This window comes from Carettochelys insculpta, chromosome 13, assembly GCF_033958435.1.
Source record: "Carettochelys insculpta isolate YL-2023 chromosome 13, ASM3395843v1, whole genome shotgun sequence".
NCBI classification, from domain to species: Eukaryota; Metazoa; Chordata; order Testudines; family Carettochelyidae; genus Carettochelys; species Carettochelys insculpta.
In genome coordinates this window covers 21,157,025-21,178,038 of record NC_134149.1, presented here as the reverse complement: position 1 = coordinate 21,178,038, position 21,014 = coordinate 21,157,025, and the positions used below count along the sequence as shown (strand labels likewise).

The 21,014-nt window shown below is 43.7% G+C and overlaps 1 protein-coding gene across 1 annotated transcript in view; it reads right to left on the bottom strand.

The window, feature by feature from the left end:
- ABCB7 (ATP binding cassette subfamily B member 7) overlaps positions 1 to 21,014 on the bottom strand; it is a 95,054-nt gene that overhangs the window by 40,396 nt on the left and 33,644 nt on the right. Inside the window, exon 4 of the mRNA XM_075007721.1 lies at positions 5,861 to 5,980. Coding sequence (XP_074863822.1) covers positions 5,861 to 5,980 — 120 coding nt within the window. The remainder of the gene's footprint in view (positions 1 to 5,860; positions 5,981 to 21,014) is intronic.

The following is a 21,014-nucleotide window of genomic DNA, read 5'->3' as shown; positions in this document are numbered from 1 at the left end:
CAAGACTTGAGTAAAATTATTCTAAAATACTTTGTTGGGGGTTTTATTCTTCTTTCTGAAAATAACCACATAATTGCCTAAAAATTAACTGTGAAAAGCTCCCACCAAATACAGCATGATTTAGATAAGCCAGACAAGAGAAGATATGAGTGTATCTCGATGCATTTATATTGGTTAGCTCATAAATTCTGAAAGAGTGTTCCATCTTAAGTAGTGCCTTTTTCTGTAAAAAGATGAACCAGTACTCAGCTGGCTCCTCACCCACCATTCCCAGCCTAACTCATGGGAAGAGATGCAAGAGCAGGTGTGGGATTTGGAAAGGTAGAAGGGTGCTGGAGTGGGCTGGGGCACTTACCTCTGATCATTGCCGCCACCACACCACTTCCCTGGATAGGGAAATGGCAATGGCAGAAGAAAACCCTCTCCAGGCAGCTTTGCCTCCCACCATTGCCAGGCACTGTCCAACTCCTGCCCCCTGCTGCTCTGCTTGGCCAGAATATTGGCTAATCAGTGAGGCAGGGGAAGCCCGTCTACAGGGAGCACTAAGCTGCCGTTTGTCCAACAAGAGGCGGCTCAGGGCTCCTCACCCCACTTTGGGATGCTAGCTGGAAGATGGGGAGGAGAGCCCAAAGTCTCAGGGTCCAGAATCAGGCCAGCCATGGTCTGAATCCGGACTGCAAGTTGGCAGTTCCCCACCCATCTGAGAGGAGTGGTAGCTGTGATACAGTGCTGCAAGTTAGGTTTAAAAACAGCAAAGAGGGGAAAAAACATGGGCTACTTGAAGCTGAGGTCTTTGAAACTTCTCCCTTTCCAGAGCAAGGGACAGGGAATTAATCCTGAAATAATTTCATTTTAGATGCCTCATATACAAGGAAGAAAGGGGTTAATGAAACCATCTGATTACAGGTAACATCAACAGATGCTGAGATACCTCTATAATGAGGACCTTATATGAAGGTAATTTAAAAGGTAGAGTTATATCATGCATTGTAAGTTCCATCAGCTTGCGGCACTTATTCCTTGCCCTTTTAGCCATATGAATTTTCCCCAAACACAGAAAATTAACAGTCAGTAGAAATACAGATCGTGTGAAAGATTCCTCCAGCTCATGAATAATGCATTTTGAGTCCACAAGCAAGAGGCCAAAAAACTGTAGATTTGACAGAGGTGACAAGATTCTTGTCAAATCCATGAGTTTAATCTGGCTCCTAAAGATACTTAATGCATCTGAGATGAAGAGCGAAGGAGTCGGCGGAGGAAAGGGAAGCGAAAAAGGAGTCAAAATAAAACACACAAGCCAACAGAAGATGGAATTGGGAGAGCAAATGTGTAGAATTTAATGCCAGACTACATAAAACCTTGGACAAAGTATGCAGCGTATCTAAATTTATTAAGGAACTCCCCTCACTTCCTGTTGCACCTTTCTGGCACTCGTTTAGATATGTTCTAAAGATTCAGAATTTCAAACATAACAAAAGGAGTATTCAACAATACTTCTGAAAAAAGACAAAAATACATAGCCTTAGAGCAGATCTTTGTCAGCCCTTTTTCAGTCCTCCAGTCATGAAAAACTGCACAAACAATTCTTTTTTATAGTAGCATTTAATATAAGGCTTTAAACTGAGAAAAGTGGAGAAAGAACCAAAACCAAAGTAATTTTTCCAGTGACAAGCAATCCAGTCCTAAGATAAGGAGAGAGAGGTTTAACTATAAGCTCTTCAGTAGCCACAGTGCAACTTTGTCTACTTGGTCTTGTGGCTCAGTTACACTGAACCTGAATATTTCAAAATGAACAAAACTGGGAAAACTCACAAACTTCTCCACTTTCCCACTCCACTCAACTGACCTTTATAAAATATACAATTTAAGGATACAAGCCCTCTGGAAGCAAACAGTTTATAGTTGATAAACTGAACCAGATCTTAATATAATGGGAATCAGACACATCAGCATTCCTACTCTAATACAGTTTTGTAACAATATGAACAATAATCTGTTTCATCAGAGGTTAGCAAACACAAATAACTGGTCACGAGAACAAACAGGACAAAGGGCTCTAAGGCAGTCTAATTCAAAGGTTCCACAATTTTTTTTTTTCTATACAGGGTTCAGGGAGGTTTCAGATAAGTTGCATGCAAATTGACTAGAGGAAAAGGTAGAAGGATTTAACAGTATTGGAGGAAAAGGCAGAAGCTAAGAAAGCCCGTACCATCTGAGCTATCACAGTGAGAATCTATGTATGAGATAGTTTTGGTACAGACAGAAAGTGGCAAGTAGGAAGAGTACTGAGAACAAGAGAAAAATTGTTCAGGGAGTCTTTTAAACTCGCTTACTCATAATAACTCTTCTGTTCTCATCAGACAGCCTGAGCTGGGAACCAGAAAACTAGAGAAAACTAGATAACTAGCTCCACCAAAGACCAAAAAAGCAGTACAAGAATCTTCATGAAATAAAACACAACTCTCAGCCGATGACTCCATACTCAAAAACCAGCCATTGGACTTCTGTGGCTGAGAATGTGGACAGGATAATGCTTTGTGCCACAATGAAAGAACAGCCTTGGAAACGTTTGTTAAGATTTTTCTTTCTACTCAGAAGCCACTCATTCTGAGAGGTGGTGGTTACTTGTTACTGCCACTGCATGCTTCATTTGATCTCGGATTGCAAGAAAGACAATATTTGTGGAATACTTATGGAAAAGGGAGCCCAGGCTAGTCGAATGCTTGTGGAAAAGGGAGCCTATGTTAATATTTATTTTACACACACACACACACACACACACGGCCCCTTTTCATCTCAGAGAGTGGTTAGCAGTGGTGGTGAGGATCTATGGGCAGTGTTTGAGTCTACAGCTTCTTTCATGGCTTATCTGTCTGATATTGGATCTGCACGGTCAACTGCAATAACCACGTCAGTCTACTTCCAAATTCTTGATTCTGAGAGCTTTTCCTTCTAAGACCAAGCTCTTTTGCATGCCTTGCACATATACTATCAAAAGGATGATGTGCCCTGTTGTAGCAATCAACACCAGGTATTTCGATCTGATGATCGAGATTCCCAGGATTTTGGAGCATGACCGAATTTTTTCATGGCATTTTTGCCTGTATCCTTGAATCTTAGCTTTGGTCTTCCTCTTGTTCTCAACCCACATGACAGTTCACCAAAGAGGATTTCTTTGGGAAGTTAATTGTCACCCATTCTTCCCACATGAGATCTAGCTATAGTTGAGGTATGTTAGTAAAGAGTGCATAGTGCTGTTTGGAGACTGTGTTAGGTTGCATACATGGATTTAACAAGAAGGGTGCATAACACTCAACTAGTTATAATGTTGAGGCATACTGGGCATCACTTCATCTCACTGCATACAAGAAGCTATTTGCAACATCTCATATTGAAAAGCCATTTCTAGAAGCAGTATACAGTGCCGCCACATGGGGGAAAATCAGACTTACCACTATCATACTGAGCTTTACAAGTTGCAGGTGGTTAGACTATAACCATGATGATCCCTTCTAAACTTAAAATCTATGCCTTGGAGCTGGGAATACTTCAGATTACCTTCAAACAGCTGACCTCTGATTGGAATTTCAAGCACGATTATGAAGAGATTTTAAAAGGAGTTACAACCTGCTTTCCTCAGATGTAGGCAGAGCCTTCATGACAGATGTGTAAGGGGGAGGCTTCACCAGAATAACCCCCTAAACAACAACAAAAACAACATGTATGCCAGATAGATACCAGTATGTGGGCTTCTCTCTTGTTCAGCCTGCAGCATATCATGCCATCTGCTACTGGTATCGGTATTTGGAATGAGTTGTGAACACAATTTACCAAAGTTCAAAGCACAGTTTCAAATATTGTTGCATGTTATGTACTGACGTCAAAAACAGGGGTGGAGGATTCTCAACGATACGTTTATGCCATATTTTACACACTGTTAGAGGGGATGTTAGCAACTTCCTGCACAACAATTGCAAAGCAGAACACCTACTGTAGAAAGGATCAAGCTATCATTTCAGAGAAAGATCACCAGTGAGACAAAGAGCTGCAGGTCAAGATATTATTTAATTGAATTGAAGTGGGGAGGCAAACATTCTTTTATCACCTCTAGGCCTGCAGTTTGTTTCTTCCACCCCTCCTTTCAGGTTGTTGAATGCTGATAAGACAATACTTGGTTCAGCCAGTTATAGCACTGAACTCATTTCTCAGTAAGAGCTCCTCTCAATAGGGAAACTGATTGGAATTATTCCCCTCATTGAACACTCTTATTCTGGAACAACTATTGCAGAATAGCTTATTCCAGTCAATATTTAATGTAGACAAGCCCTGAAACAGACTTTCTGCACAGCAAAACCTTTTCTTTCTGTACTCTCATTTGCTAGAATTAAGTTTATCTCAGCTGTAGCCTAGTTTTAGCCTTATGTGTGGTAAATAATTGCCCCGTCATTAGGTAGCCAGTTAGAGCTCCTTGTTTCAATTAAAAGATTAGAATTTGCTCCCCAACACTTACAAATCAAAGGAGATTTATATTTTTCTATGGAAAGAGAATGTGTATATGCAGAGAATTAAGCATGTGTTCTTCTGCCTTATTCCTACAAAATCACTGCCAACTGAGCGTTGTACCCTCCAACAATCTGTACACATTTATAGTGCAAATGCTTCACACAAAGATTCTAAAAGGGGATAAACACATTCACTGATAAGCACACAAATTAGTCTCTCAAAACCAGAAGTAAAACAAAGGTGAAATCATTATCTTTGCCTTGGAATGGAACTGAATGTTTCTTCTTTAACTTTTATTTATTTTTAAGTAAGGGCCAGTACTGTAATCAGCACGAAGACAGCAATATTTTTTGTCTAATAATACAAAGCGAAACAAATTCAGCAGCATCAGCCTTCTGGGGCTGGAGCAACGTCTTATCCTTCCCACATGTCAATCTTCCTACTCTGCAGACACCCACAGCTAAACAACAGGAAAAAACTGGGTCTGCATGTTGCCTTCCTTCCAGTTTAGGAGGAGCTGACTTGGGTCACCAGGATGCCATTACTTCTCTCAGCTTCCTGGCGAGGCTAAGCCAACAACTTTCTAATGGCGGTGGGTAAAAAATGCCACCTACCAGACACTGCACTATGTCTGCAGTGCTCTCCATTTGTAGCACATGAATGCACTACTGCCATCCTCCTTCCATTTGCATTTTCACATCGTTATCACAGAGCAAAACCTGCAAGGATTCAGAGGAAATTCCTACTCTTTTTGAAATGCCCCTGCAAACGTCGAAATGCCCCATTCCTATCACCTGATTTTGACATTTGCAGGGTCCTTTCGAAAAGGACCTTCATGCCACTTGTGACTGAAACACGGCACTTCCGAAGTGCTGTGGCCGGCAGCATGCCAACATTCATTTCAGCGCCTCATTAGTATTCTTCGATTTGGCCATTAGCATGGCCATTTCGAAGTTTTCCCCTAGTGTAGACATGGCCCATGAGTTTCTCTGTTGCTGGCTCACCCTCCTTTCTTCCTCTCCCTGTGCTCCTTCTACACCTTTCACTGTGTCTGATTCTTTTACTCATCTCCCGTTCCCACACTTAAGACCCTTCTATCATAATTTAACTGATTAAATGGTGAGTAAATTGTGCAATTGATTCAAATTATATGATTGATCTTAATTAGTTCCTCCCAACTCTATAACCATAGTTGTTTTATCTGCATAATAGGAGCACCTCAACACTGAGAACCAGTACACCTATGTGTTGTACAACAAATGGTAAATTGCCATAGGCCTACTTGCAAAAGTAATAGCAGAACAATGCTCCCTGGTTGCAGGGGCCATTATAGTCGTCACAATTGAGCTTTTCTTACCTTTGCACCTGCCAAAAATCCCAAAGAGATGGCAACTCTGGCTCGTAGGTCTGGTCTGTCTTTGGGCCATACATAAGATAACATTGCCCGGATAATCTTCCCGGCATCTATCTCTTTCAACTATTGAGAAAAAAAAACCACATCATATTACTAGAGATAAAGAAATATATTTCAAAATGCAGCATTTAAACATCAAAATGGAAAAAAGCAAAATATAAACCCAGAAAAATGTTATATTCACTAATCATGGTGAGTTTGACAAAACACTTGAAAAAACTACTCAGAAATTTTAACACATAAGGAAATTACATATTTTTCTTTTAAAAAGCTGTCCTGACTGCACTAACACCTATAAAACCATAAAAACTAGATGTCAAAGTACTGAGAAAACGAACTACAATCTATATGTTCAGAAGCAGCTCTAAAAGGGTTTACCATTTAACACCACAATCTTAAACCAAAAAGTCTCTCTTCCCATCTTGAATCCTCTACCTTTAGAGTACCCATTTAATTACCAGTGCAAAAAAAATTTAGACATGACAGAACTGCATTTTAGCCAAGAAATATTTTACATATGAATGATATGAAGGAAAACTATTTCTGTACTCAAACATTTGATATTTATAAGCTGCTGAACGACAAAAATTTTTTTTCTGTTTTTTCATTTTGACTTTTCTAGAGGAAACATAGGTTGCAGTTCCCCATTCCTGACCAATGGGAGCAGCAATACAGTGCTTGCCAGTGAAGACAGCTTGTGGAGCCCTCTACCCTTGCCTTCAGGGGCTGCAAAGTCATGCTGACACCTTCCAGGAGTAGCACAGAGCTAGGGCAGTGGGTAGCCTATGTTAGCCCTACTGCACCACTGGACTGATAATCATAAGGACCTAAATAAAAAGCCCTGAGGGACCAATGTGGCCTGTAGACTGCAGTTTGCCCACCCTGCTGTACGGGGCTAATTTATAGAACACCAAAAACTTTTATGAGGCTGATACACTAAGGCTATGTCTACACTATGAAATAAAGTCAAATTTATTGACATTGACTTTTTACTGCTAGATTTTATAAAGTCGAAGATGAGGGTCCACAAATGTCCAAAAAGTCGACATAGCGCGTCTCCATTGTTTACCAAAGTTTGACTGCATCAGCAATGCATTGTGGGTACCTATCCCACAGTGCCTGTTGCATTCTGAGCTTTGTGCCAGTAGCTTATGGGAAAAAATGGGCAGCAAGTGCTTGTGGGTGTCTGATGTCATAATCACAGAGTGCAAAGTACCTCCCATTGGAAAACAAATGGATGGACCAAGGAATTTTGTGCCATTTTTCCAAAGCCTGCCCCAGCTCACGGCGCTAGCATGGATTCTGAACAGTTTATAGCCATTCCATAGTATGTTATGGCCACTTCCCAAAGCGGCATGCAGTATTTTATTAGACAAAGCCGGGGGAGGATGAGATGGATGAGGATAACTCGGATGATGATACTGAAGAACTGGAGAACAGAAATGCAGAGCTACTGGCTGCCCTAGAGGCATTGCTTGCAGCAGAGTGCTGATTCTGGAGATGTGAAACCAGAACACACTTGTGGGACCACATTAATTTTCATGGTCTGGAACAGCCAGCAGTGGCTGCAGAACGTCCGAATGCACAAGACCACTTTCGTGGAACTCTGATTTGCTGTCCCCTGCCCTGAAGTCCACCAATACCAGAATGAGACCTGCTTTGACCATTCACAAACCTGTGGCAATTGCTCTGCGGAAGTTTGCAACACCCGACAGCTACCAGTCAGTGGGAAATCAATTTGGGGTGGACAGATCTACAGTGAGGGCCACAGTGATTCAGGTAGCCAATGCAATCTGTGCCCATCTGACGCAGAAGACTGACTCTGGGAAACATGCAGCACGTAGTGGATGGCTTTGCTGCTATGGGCTCTCCTAACTGTGATGGGGCAATAGATGAAACACACATCCCCATCCTGGCCCTGGACCACCTGGCCTCAGAGTACACAAACCACAAGGGATACCTCTCCATGGTGTTGCAAACATGGTGGATCACAAAGGTTCTTTCACCAACATCTGCGTGGGATAGTAGGGAAAGGCGCATGACCCGTGCATCTTTAGAAATTCAGGTCTGCACAGAAAGCTCCAGGATGGGATTTTCTTCCCAAACCAGAAAATCAACATTGGTGAAGTGGAGATGACTATAGTTACACAGGCCGACCCTGCTTACCCTCTGCTCCCTTGGCTCAGGAAGCCATACACAGGCACCCTAGACTGCAGCAAGGAGAACTTCAATTAAAGTCTGAGCAAGTGCAGAATGTGACTTCGGCCATTTAAAAGCCAGATGCAGGTGCCTTTTGATGTGTTTGGACCTTTGTGAAACCAACATCCTCGATGTGGTTTCAGTGTGCTGTATTCTCTGTAACATTTGTGAATCAAAGGGGGAAAATGTCACGCCAGCCTGGGTGGCAGAGGCAGATGCCCTGGGCAGTATTCATGAAAAGCTGGACACAAGAGCAATCAGCAGTCTGCAGGCAGAAGCAACAAAAATCAGGGAGCCTTTGAAAAACAGCTTTATGAATGAGCAGACAGACACATGAATCTGCGGCATTTAACTATTGTGATACCACCTCCACACTGACATAACTGCGTGTGCTTGACCTTTATGAAAGCACCTCCAACTGCATCCCACCCAATGTGAACCAATAAACAACACTGTGGTTTTCACAAAAAGATTCTTTTTATTTAGAGGGGGGAGGGTTAAGGAGTAGGAAATACAAGGGAATCCTGGCATCATGTATGGTGGTATTTGAGACTTTTGCAGCATAGAGAAGTCCTATGGCTAGAACGCGAGACTGTCTTTGGCCTCCCCCAACCCCATGCATTCAGGGACCCCAACAAAGGGGGTGTGTCAAGCCATATCAAGGGGAGGTCACGCAACAGGGTGTAGAGGCCACATTATGAGTCCTGCAGTGGTTGTCCCTCTGCAGCTCCAGCATGGAACGCAGAATGTCAGTTTGCTCCCCAACAGCTGTCAGGAGCTCCGCAGAGTTCTCAGTCCTGCACTGGAGCATGCTTTGTCACCACTGCTGGGTCCATCTTCTGTCAGTGGTAGCTTTGGTTCATTCCCATTCTGTCTTTTCAAGCTGCTGTAGGATAAGGTCCTGTTTAGATCTTTTCTCGTGACTCATCACAGAAACCTTGTCCCCCCACTCACACTGCCTGTTGAAGACAGTGATGGTCATAATTTAGATACAATTTTTCATTTGACACAAAGCGTTTTTACCCATAGAAACGCTTAGAGGGTTTCTGTTTCACTATCAGGGTAACTTTTGTTTTCCAAGGCCACTTTTGGCTTCTTAAAAGATGACAATAAATCAACATCTGCAGAACAGAAGCTAATAGTTGTCCAGATCATTTCACTGCAGACCTGGTAAGATGTTGTTGACTTAAGGATGTAGGGATGGGACAGGGGTTTGAAACAAAGCCCTGTAAACTGTAAAGCTCGGGGGTGAGGGGGACCAAACACTTTCTTGGTGGCTCCTCACAAATCTTGTGCAGGGGAAAGGCCAGCAGCATGGTCGGAGACGAAAAGGACCTGCCAGCCACATGGGAGGGGAACTGGAGAGCCTGCCACTCACATGATGTGGCAGGGCAGTCCTGGGAAATTCAAATGGCCAGGGAGCAATGCGATAATGTTAAGGGGACAAACCCTAATGAAACTTCCCATGCTTCTTCTAGGCTGCAAAAAGAGACACTAGCCTCCTAAGAATAAGAAAGTGAAAAAGAAAATAGGCTTATGCTGTGTGAGCACAGGGCTGAAAAATTTGCCAGAATGCTGTGTGGTGCCATGATGCCAGATTACATACTAGTTGCCTGGCATGGCAAGGTGTGCTATTGTGGAAGCTGCAATAAATCACACCTCCCCAAAAACCTTGTGCAAAAAATTCAAGAATACCTAGCTGAGACCTTTATGGAGCTCTCCAAAAAGGATAAGTACTCCACCTGCGGAAATATTAAACAAGCTGTTCTAAGGGGCACAGATTCACCATGCCTGATCTACAACCTACTTGTAATAGTTTAAAAAATATGCTCAGCAGAAGTAAACCTATACCTCAACCCAAGCACAACCCACCTACAGCACTCTAAAAATGTACTCACCGGAAGAGCCCTATCCAGTGTTTCTGGACCCCGAAGCATCAGGTGTTAAAGGGATTGTTCTAGGGTGATGAAGATCCCTGTCAGGATCAGCTTTTTTGGGTGCCTACTGACTGTCACTCCCTCCTCTGCATCGGCCTCTGCCTCCTGCTCACCCTCTCAGCTGTCACTGTAGTCCTGAGGATGTCCTCCTGAAGAGTCCCTGATAGCCTCAGGGAGGATGGTTGGGTCCCTACCAAGAATGGCATGGAGCTGCTTGTAGTAGAAACATGCCTTGGGAGAGGATACAGATCACTCATTTGCTTCTCTCACTTTGATAATTCTGCCTGAGCTCTTTTATTTTGACCTGGGACTGCTGAGTGTCCTGGGCATTTCCTTTCTCAATCATGCCCCGTGAAATCTTCCCATAAATGTCTGCATTTTGTTTGCTCATTCACAGCTCAGCATTGATTCTTCACCACACACAGAAATGAGATCCAGAATCTCATTAGGGATCCACGCTGGAGCTCTTTTGCGACCCCAAGAATTCATACCAGAAGACCCCTATAGTCGTGATCGCTAGATGTGGTAGCTAGATGCAAGGATGGCACCTGAGGTGTGCTCCTGAGGTTCGATATCTATGGTGGTCAGGAAGAAAATGAATTCCAGTCCCCAGACTTCCTGTTATCCAGTTCCTGTGCACCTGGAGAGCAGTGGAGGTGAAAGTGGCCAGAATGGACACCTGTGGGGCACTGTGGTATACCTCTGGAGGCCAGTAAAAAAAAAAAATCGATTTAGAAAAACAGTTTCCACACTAGTATTAATTCAACCTTTTAAATTCAAACTTGGCATTATGCCACATTGGAGGGTTGGGGCAAGAAAAAAAAAAATCAAACTTAGCGTCCCTTAAAATCGATCTAATGGTATTTGCAGTGAAGACAGTCACATTGTAAAATCAAGTGAAGTGCCTTAAAATCGAGTTTCTGCTGTAGTGTAGACATACCCTAAGTAAACTGTGTGGAATTCATACATGGCTCCAAAGAGCTTAAGGTGTAACTACACAAACAGGTACAATACACAGAAGAGTGACATGTAGTTATTTCAAAGACTTGTGAATAAAGGGTGGGACTTGGCACATATTTCTGGGAGTTGGGTCCAAGTACCTTGGACATAATAAAAAAGCCAACAAAATCACAGATGGGATGAGACAAAAGGGATCAAAGCAAGACAGGGGTTTGTATGGATTATAAGAAACATGAGAGTAAAACAGCACTATGACACATATATAAATGCAGAAATTTAATTTCTGAGCATACAGGAACTCAAATGCATCTGAAATTTAGTATTTCTGCCAGAAGTTCAAAATTTGTAAACATTCTTATTTTAAACCAGTGATTTGGAAACCCATTTTAATGGGGTCTGCAGGGCTGACAAACTTACTGGGGGCCAGGGCTGAAACCTGAACCCCACTATATGGGGCTGAAGCAAAAGCTCTAGGGCTTCAGCCCTATGTTTCAGGACTCCGGTAGCAGGGCCCTTGTCTGGGGCTGAAGCACTTGGAATCTGTCCCCCTGCCAGAGGTGGAGGGGTTTGGGTTGGCTCATGCTTCAGTCCCTTGTCTCGGGTTCATGTTTTAATTTCTGTTGTCAGAAGAGGGTTGCAGTACAATGAAGATTGCGAACCTGTGTCTTAAGAATTATTTTAGTTAAACATCTAATTTAGACACATTGCCATAAACTGATATGTTTCAAGTACTTAATCATTTAACAAGTATGTTACTTACCCTTCTTTACAGGATAGTGACAAGGACTCTTGCTCTGCCTAAAAAAAGTGTCTGTTTTCTTTTAGGATATTCTACAGTGTACACTGGTATTCTTTCAAAGAAAACCCTCCCCCCCAGCCCTGACCATACCCCCAACATTCCAAAACTGGTCTGGTTGGTTTAATTGTGTGTAAAATGTCACCACTTCATTTAATGGAATGGTCTCTGAAGTTGGGTAATCATCCATTATAAGGTCAGTGAGCTGTACATGACCAGAGTTTAAATAGGACCGTAAATTTTTGCCTGTCTTATTTTATAACCTAGTCCCACCCTGAAACCTCTTTTTAAACTAAAGATAAATCCAACATTCTGATGAAAGAATAAATTTTTGTTTTTGTAGTGAGATAATTTAATGGATTAAGAAGAATTATTTTCCTCTGACTTGCAAAGAAGTCCACATGCTGTACAAAATCATATAAAAACATGTGCCTTGGTTCACACTAGAATGTAACACACAGTATTCACTGACAACCAACAACTCCTTCATTGCTGGACACCTGGGGCAATCTTGAAAGACAGAAAGGTTATCTGAAGCTGAAGTGAAGCCAGCAACTAGCAAGTAAACTAAATTAGCCATTACCTCGTGCATGTTAATCTTTCCATTTCAGGTAGTTTGCTGGAAAAAGTTTATTTGCCCTTTTCTGGATGAATTTTTACTAAACAGAAGATCCATGACAAGAGATGGATTTTACACAATTCTGTATTTCCCACATTGGAGCTTATTTTATGCATTCACCCTGTTGTCAATTTCAGGAGAAAGACGTAAGTTAGTTTTAAAATTCACCGTGAAGCCAAATTTGAATTAGAGGGAAAAGGTAGGGGCTTTTTTTGTTAAGAGAAAAGGCACATGAGATTCAAAACACAAGAGAGATGGATTTTTATGTTAAAGTATAGGCTTAAGTTTGATACTGGTGTCCCTAGGTTGCCTCAACAGCAAGAAGTTAACAAGACACTGACAGCTGCTAGCTGCACATACAGTAACTGACCAATATAAGTTATAAATACCCTTCATATAGCATTTAACAAGTGGATATATCGACAATTCATAAGTCAGAAGATGTAAAATTGCATTTCTGCTTGTCCCCAGCTACACAGATGTGAAGAGATGCTGGCAAAAGCACAACCGTGAACACTGCCCTTTGTAGTGAAGGGTATGCGTAAATAGCCTTGCATTTCAAACAAAAGCACTTTTTAAAGCACCTTTAATGGTTTTGAAGGAACAGACTGGTGTCATGTTAATAAAAAAATCTAGTAGAGTGACTGGACTGGTTCTAATTATATGTTGCTGTTGGCTAGTCAGACACTGTACAGAAAAGCTATTAGAGAGGGGAAAAAATGAGAAGAAAATATGAAGGTGGCAAACGAGGAATTCAGTCTGGCTCGTTGACGGCTACGAATGGTTTCAAAACCAGAACAGTCTATTCAGAATAGTGAGAATTCAGCAAGTGCTTTGCACTGTCTTGCAACAGATCAAGAAAAAAATCAAAGGATGAACAAAATATGCATTACATCAAAGTTCAACACAAAATGAGTACAGATATAATGATAGATGTGGAGAAACATGAATCACAATGCAGAAGACATAAAAGCCACAGGATTAGGGTGGTGGTTTTTTTTTTGTTTTTGTTTTAATTAAGTCTGTTAAAGGTGACCTGTAAAGAAAAAAGAAAAAAAAAAAAAAAGACTTGTGTATATGTTTCCCCTTTGCTGGGCATCCAATGAGATTCTGTACCAAAATATGTTGTATTATTAATACAGCAAATTCTTCCAAAAGGATGGTATGAGCAATACTTAAAAGAAAGCACTTTGGTGTCAATGGCAGAATTACCTGCATAATGACTATACTACTGGAGAAAGTAGGAGGGAAGAGAGGCAAAGTATCAGGGCTTTATCGTGCATTTGAAGCAGTCTATGAGAAAGACTATGAAGACAGACTCCTTAAAAATAGGACCAACATTCAGAAGCCATAGCTTTACATACAGTCTTATCGTAAATTCTCAAAAAGTCAACATTAACTTGAAATCTAATACATTTTAAAACTGTGGTAGAAGTAGTTTCAGGATCAGTACTATACAAACCTTGACATTCCCTTTCCAATACTGTTATACTGTATAATCACACATCCTTTAATTATTTATTCCTTGTATTGCTTTGCAGTAGACTCACCATACAGAGAAATTGACAATAAGGAGAAAATTATTTTTACTTGCTGGTGTCAAGTAATACCTAAGATGACTAATAACAAAAATTAGGGAGAATTACTTTTCTCTAATCTTTCAGTTATCAGACATCTTAGGTATGACTTGTATCACTAGCAAGTAAAAATAATTTCTAAAAAGGCAGTATTACTTTAACCTCTTTCTGAATCTTTGTAAACACCTGTAAAATGGGGATAATATAGGATAAACCTCTAATCCAGCATCCTCAGCGTCAAGCCAGAAAATCTACTGCACCAGGGGAAGCTCAATATTGTCCAGCAGCATTACCAACACTTTCACTGATTGCTGGGCTCTTAGAAGATATTTAGGAGTAAATTTCAGTTAAACAACAACACAGAGAGCCAGGACTGATGGCTGTAAACAAATTTTATGGGACTGCTATGGGGTCCAGGGGATCCCAAGCTCTGAACCCTGTCTGCAGGCAGGAGTGACTCTCACTCAGCAGGAGAACAGCAGGTTTATTAGCCGACAGGGCACAGTGTCTTTCAGAAGAGTCAGTACATCAATCAGGGACAGTCACTCCAATCCACACTGGGGAGAGGAGGCCCCGAGGGGCCCCCGGAGCCAGGACCTTGCCCCCCACTTTGTGTCTCTCTGTCCCAGCCCAGACTAACTGCTTTCCAACTTCCAGTTCCAATTCAAACCCCTCAGGCTCCACCTCCTCTTTTGTCTGAAGTCCAGAGGTGTCACCTGGTGGCCTAGTAACAGAGAGGGAGCCGTGCTAGTCTATATACTATCAAAACAAAAAAGCAGCCAAGTTGCACTTTAAAGACTAACAAAATAATTTATTACATGAGCTTTTGTGGGACAGACCCACTTCTTCAGACCATGTAGTAGTAGGCATCCTTCAGTATACGTAGACTATGGATCGTGCCCTTCGTAGTTTCATTAGGGATCATCATTTGCAGCGTCGACCGTGACTGTGAAGGCCCACCCACATGAGAGTGACAGTCCTTGCTGCATCTGCATCTTCAGACCATAGCCATATCAGAACAGACTCAATATTTAAGGCATAGAGAACCAAAAGCAGTAATCAAAGTTGACAAATCAGAAAAAAAAATTATCAAGGTCAGCAAATCAGAGAGCTGGGGGTGGTGGGGGGTGGAGAGAGAGTCAAGAATTAGATTAAGCCAAAAGTATGCCAAAGAGCCCCTATAATGTCCCAGAAAATTTGCATCCCAGTTCAAACCACGTGTTAATGTGTCGAATTTGAATAAGGAAGAGAGTTCAGAAGCCTCTCTTTCCAAAGCAGACTGAAAATTCTTCTTCAATAAGATGCAAACTCTTAAGTCATTAACAGAATGACCCACTCCATTAAAATGCAGACTAACTGTTTTGTGGATCAGGAATATTTTGATGTCTGTTTTGTGCCCATAAATTCTTTGAGAGAGTTTGAAGTCTGTCCAATGTACAAAGCATCTGGGCATTGTCGGCACATGATGGCACATATGTTGTTAGTTGAGGAACATGAGAATGTGCCCGTGATTCTGTGAATAACCTCATTAGGTCCAGTGATGGTATCGCCAGAATAGATATGTGGACAAAGCTGGCAATGGGCTTTGTTGCAAGGAAAAGTCCCAAGACTGGTGTTTCTGCAGTACTGTGGCTATTGGTTAGAATCCTCATAAGGTTGGGAGGTTGTCTGTAGGAGAGAACAGGCCTGTCACCTAGGGCCTTCTGGAGTGTGGCATCCTGATTAAGAATAGGTTGTAGGTCTTTAATAATTCATTGCAGTGGCTTGAGTTGGAGGCTGTAGGCAATGACCAGCGGTGTTCTGTTCTTTCCTTTTTTGGGCCTATCTTGGAGTAGCTGGTCTCTGGGTATTCGTCTGGCCCTGTCAATTTGTTTTTTTATTTCTCCTGGTGGGTAATTCAAGTTTATGAATATTTGGTAGAGAGCTTGTAGTTTTTGCTCACTGTCAGTTGGATCAGAGCAAATGTGAGTGTATCTAAGGGCTTTACTGTAAACAATGGATCTAGTTGTGTGTGCAGGATGGAAGCCAGAAGCGTGTAGGTAAGTATAACGACCAGTGGGTTTCCGGTACAGTGTGGTACCGATCTTGCCATCCTTGATTTGTACTGTAGCATCCAGGAAATGTATCTCTTGCGTGGAGTAATCGAGGCATAAGTTGATGGTGGGGTGCAGATTGTTAAAGTCTCCGTAGAATTCTTCTAGAGTCTATACCATGGGTCCAAATCATAAAGATGTCATCAACGTATCTTAAGTAGAGGAGGGGTAATAGGGGACGAGAGCTGAGGAATCGTTGTTCCAGGTCAGCCATAAATATATCAGCATATTGTGGGGTCATGAGGGTGCCCATAGTAGTTCCACTAATCTGGAGGTATAAACTGTCCCCAAATCGGAAATAATTGTGGGTGAGAACAAAGTTACAGAGGTCAGACATCAGGGATGATATTCCTGATTGCCTGTAATCTGTCTTTGTGTGGAATATTAGTGTACAGAGTCTCTACATCCATAGTGGCAAGGATGACGATGTCAGGAACTGTTCCAATGTTTTGTAATTTCCTCAAAGTCGGTAGTATCTCGCAGATAGCTGGGATTGTTGGTGTCATAGGGTTTGAGGAGGGAGTCAATGTAACTGCATTGTCCGGTGGTAAGGGTGCCAATGCCCGAAATAGGGCATCCAGTGTTTCCCAATCCACAAACCAGTTAGTCTACATTTTAATGGAGTGGGCCACTCAGTTAATGACTTACGAGTTTGTGTCTTATTGAAGAAGAATTTTCAGTCTGCTTTGGAAAGAGAGGCTGCTGAACTCTCTTTCATAGTCAAATTCAACATATTAACATGTGGTTTGAACTGGGATGCAAATTTTCTGGGACATTATATGCTCTTTGGCATACTTGGCTTAATCTAGTTCTTGACCACCCCCCCAACCGCGATTTGCTCACCTTGATAATTTTTTTCTTATTTGTCAACTTTGATTACTATTTTTGGTTCTCTATGCCTTAAATATTGAGTCTGTTCTGGTATGGCTATGGTCTGAAGAAGTGGGTTTGTCCCACGAAAGCTCACCTAATAAATTATTTTGCTAGTCTTTAAAGTGCTACTTGACTGCTTTTTTGTTCTGGTGGCCTAGGTTATCCTCAGCTGGAGCCCCACACCCTCTGTGAGCCACTCACATACACACAGGCATCTCCCACTACATCACATCTCTCCCAACTTCCAGACTGAACTGAGCAGGGTCACTCAGCCGGTGACTTGGAGAAGTCTGGGGCCCTTCCTGCATGATCGGGCATCAGCTGTACCCTCGGTGCTGCCCTTGATGTGTACCACATCCATGTCATAATGCTGCAGAGGGAGGCTCCACCTCAGGAGCTTGGTATTGGCCTCTTTCATATGATGCAGCCAGGCAAGTTCCTTTAGTTGCCTCGGGTTGGTTGGTCTCTCTGCTTCGGCCTGCAGTCCAGCAGTCATGTTCTCAAGACAGGCAGGCACAGCCCATACAGCTACTGCAGCACCAGCAGATCAAACAGTTCCTCTCTGGTTGGGGCCTCTGCCCCGTTTGCCCACCAGTCATATAGCTGCTCCAGCAAATGTCTGGAATTCAGTCACTGCCCAGTAAATGAAGATAAAAATGCTTTCTACCCTTGGCATTTAGCCATATCACCAAAATGGATGTGCGCCTCAGTTCCCCCTTCCATGCCACACAATGGCCGTTTCTACACAGGCCACTTCCTTTGGAAGTGGGATGCTAATACACAGAGAGAAAGATGCTAATGAGGTGTGGATGCAAATTCCCCACACCTCATTAGCATAATGTCATGTGATTTGGAGTCTGGAAGACTGTTCTTCTGGACTCCAAAACGCTGTGTAGAAGCGTGGCCCCCAAGGGGGCTTCTGGAAGGATGTCCTTCTTCCACAGGCCCCTTCTTCCCGAAAATTTTTGGAAAGAAAGGGCCTCCGGAAGGAGGACTTTTTTCTGGAAGCCCCCCCGGGTCTGCACTTCTACACAGCGTTTTGGAGTCCAGAAGAATGGTCTTCCAGACTCCAAATCACGTGATGTTATGCTAATGAGGCACTGGGAATTTGCATCTGTGTCTTATTAGCATTTTCGCTCCATGTATTAGCATGCCACTTCTAAAGGAAGTGGCCTGTGTAGAAACAGCCAATAGGTTTGGAAAGTTCCTTCTCATGTGAGAGGCTGCAAGACTAGTTACAGGGAACAACAGTGACATTTCAAATTACAAACTCCTTCAACATACAGTTCATGCTTATACATCAATGTCAACACATCACATGGCTCTTTCCAAACATTCAGCACGTGGTACAATACCACAGCTTCTGGTAGCACCACCCACTGGTTACAGCAGTCAGTGTGAGTAACAAGAACAAACCCATTGCAATTATACATTTACAATGCTCTTTGGTATACTGCAACCTTTGTGTAACATCCTTGAAAATCTGGCATTTTGGGGCTAAATGGTTGAGGCCTTTCTTTGCACCATCACGTTCTAATCTTCTCCCTTGCCCCATGGGGTGGAAATCTGATTTCTCTGGGTGTGCCCTTCCTTCTAGCAGTGTCTAGGCCATTAGTGATCCTCCTGAAAACCTCCTCCTTCTAGCCAGTCTGGAAATTTGCATATCAAACTGCTTTCTGAAAGTTGCTTAGTGAGTCCCAGATGCAGAATTCACATGAAAAAATCCCTGTTTATCCCTTACTGGCCCACCAGGCCCAAAGCTCCTTTGTCCTTCCACCTCCAACTTCTGCCTCCCCATAGAATCAGAAGTAGAGTCCACTATGAGAATATAAGTGTTTCTATCATCTGGAGATCGGGAATTGCTGGCCCTCTCCTGCATCCTACAGAGATTGATTGTGCAGCTGTTTCACTTGGTTATCACAGGGCTGCTCACATTCCTGATAGCTTTCACTTTACTTGGACCAACTTCCAATTCCTGAGAAACCTTTACACTGCCTGCTTTGACCTTCAGGAGCTGAAACAATCTTCTTCACAGGCAAAGGGCTGGCTCTGGCTCTTACAAACAAGCACCTTTCCTGTTCACTCTCCTTCATGACACTTCCATTTTCCACAGCCCCCAACACTGCTCAGGAAAAGTTTCACAGAAATTGTCTTACTCAAGAGCTCCCCGAAACAACTCACCCCTGTCTGGTTCCACAGGGGCACTGCTCCTTTCAGCCACAACCAACTCCTGGGTTTCATCTATATCCAGGATCACTTCTGGCCCATTGGGCAGATTCCCACATAATCCCCCTCCAGGCAGACAGCTAGTACCACCGGACAGAAGGGTAGGATCCCTTTCCTCCCTTCTGCTACCAGCTTCTTTATCTTCATCAGGCAGCATAACTCCATTGCCAGTCTGCTCTTCCTGTGTCCTGGCTAGAGGATGACTGATTAGACAGAGAGCTCTCGCTCCCTCCCAGTAACACCTCAGCATCAGGCAAAGAACAACTACCAGAATCACCTGGTCTCTGGAATTCCCTGATGATACTAACTGGATCAGATGGAGTTAAAGCATCTTCCTCCCTGAGACACACAGAGGTAGGCCCACTTCCCAGTTGGGCTTCAGCTGCACTCAGATCCAGCTCTGGGATCTTGGCCCCATTTTGAGCCCCCACAGGCTCAGACAAAGGATTCACTTCCCTAGAAGCTGAAGTAGCCTTTCTTGCACCAAGGACGAGCGTCCTTATCAGGGATACTACTGCCCATCTCAGAGCCATTCCCTCTGTTCCAGCCCCCATGGCCGGATTCAGAGTCACACCTGGAATGCTCTTTCCTGGTGGTTCCCTCTCCAGCCACCCCAGGCTGAGGAAGCCTCCTCAGACAATGGATTAGTTTCATCGTTGTTGGCACCTTTTTCAAATGCAGGCTCTGCTCTCTCCCCAGGCATGCTGCTGCTGCTCAACACAGACACACAAATCGGATACACTCTCTCCTTTGTCTCAGCCCCCCTGGCTGGTCTCGACACACGCCTAGAAGGTGAAGCAGCTTCTCTCACAGACAACTTGCCATTCCCAGTGGACAAGATGCTTTCCTGCACAGACACACAGGCACCCTTCCTTGGCCCAGGCCTAGAAAACTGTTTGCAGGCCTGTCTTGGCCACTAGTAGACGGTGGGTTGAAAACACTCCTTCCTTAAACTGTGGCAGGCCACTCGATTCAGAGCTCCATGCAGTCCAGGGCTCCGTGCCCCGATCTGGGCTTACCCCTGCAGGAGTTTCCTTAACCCTCAACTCTGCCATTGTACATCCATGCTGCCTTGTCCAGCTCCTTTAATCTCAATTCAGTTTCCAGGTGCTGCCGCTTCACAGTGGAGCTGCCGAGTGTGGTTGCAGGCTCACAGGCCGATGCCTGCTGCACCCCACGATTCCTGGAAGAATCCCTTCAGTGTGCCAGACTCCTTGCGGGTCACAAGCTCCCTGGTGTTAGGCTGTAGGCCCCTCTGCCCTCTGGGACCGACTCCAACAGACACCCAGAAGAACCCCTTCTTCGATGTAACACCCCCTCTCAACGACCATGAGCACACTCTCTTGGGAAGAACTCATTCAGTGTGTCAGCCTCCTCGCGGGTCACTTGTTCCTGGGGGTTGGGCCCTCAGCCCCTCCATCTGCTGGGACTGACTCCAATGGACTCCCAGGAGTAACCCGTCCTCGGGCATGACACCCCCTCTCGAGGACCACGACCACAGTTGCTTGGGTTCAGCCACAGGCCCCTCTGCCTTGGGGAACTGCACCTCACTGCCCGTCAGCACACCAGGGTCTCAGTGGCCCCCCTTCTTCCTCCTGCGCCCCAGTCTCTTACTGCCGGCTGCTCCATCCTGAGGGTGCAGTACATCCCACCCTGACACCAGTGTGATGGTGTTCAGGGATTCCCAAGCTCCGCATCCCGTCTGCAGGCAGGAGTAACTCTCACTCAGCAGGAGAACAGAGGGTTTATTAGCCGACAGAGCACGGCACCTTACAGAAGGGTCAATACAGTGATCAGGGACAGTTACTCCAATCCAC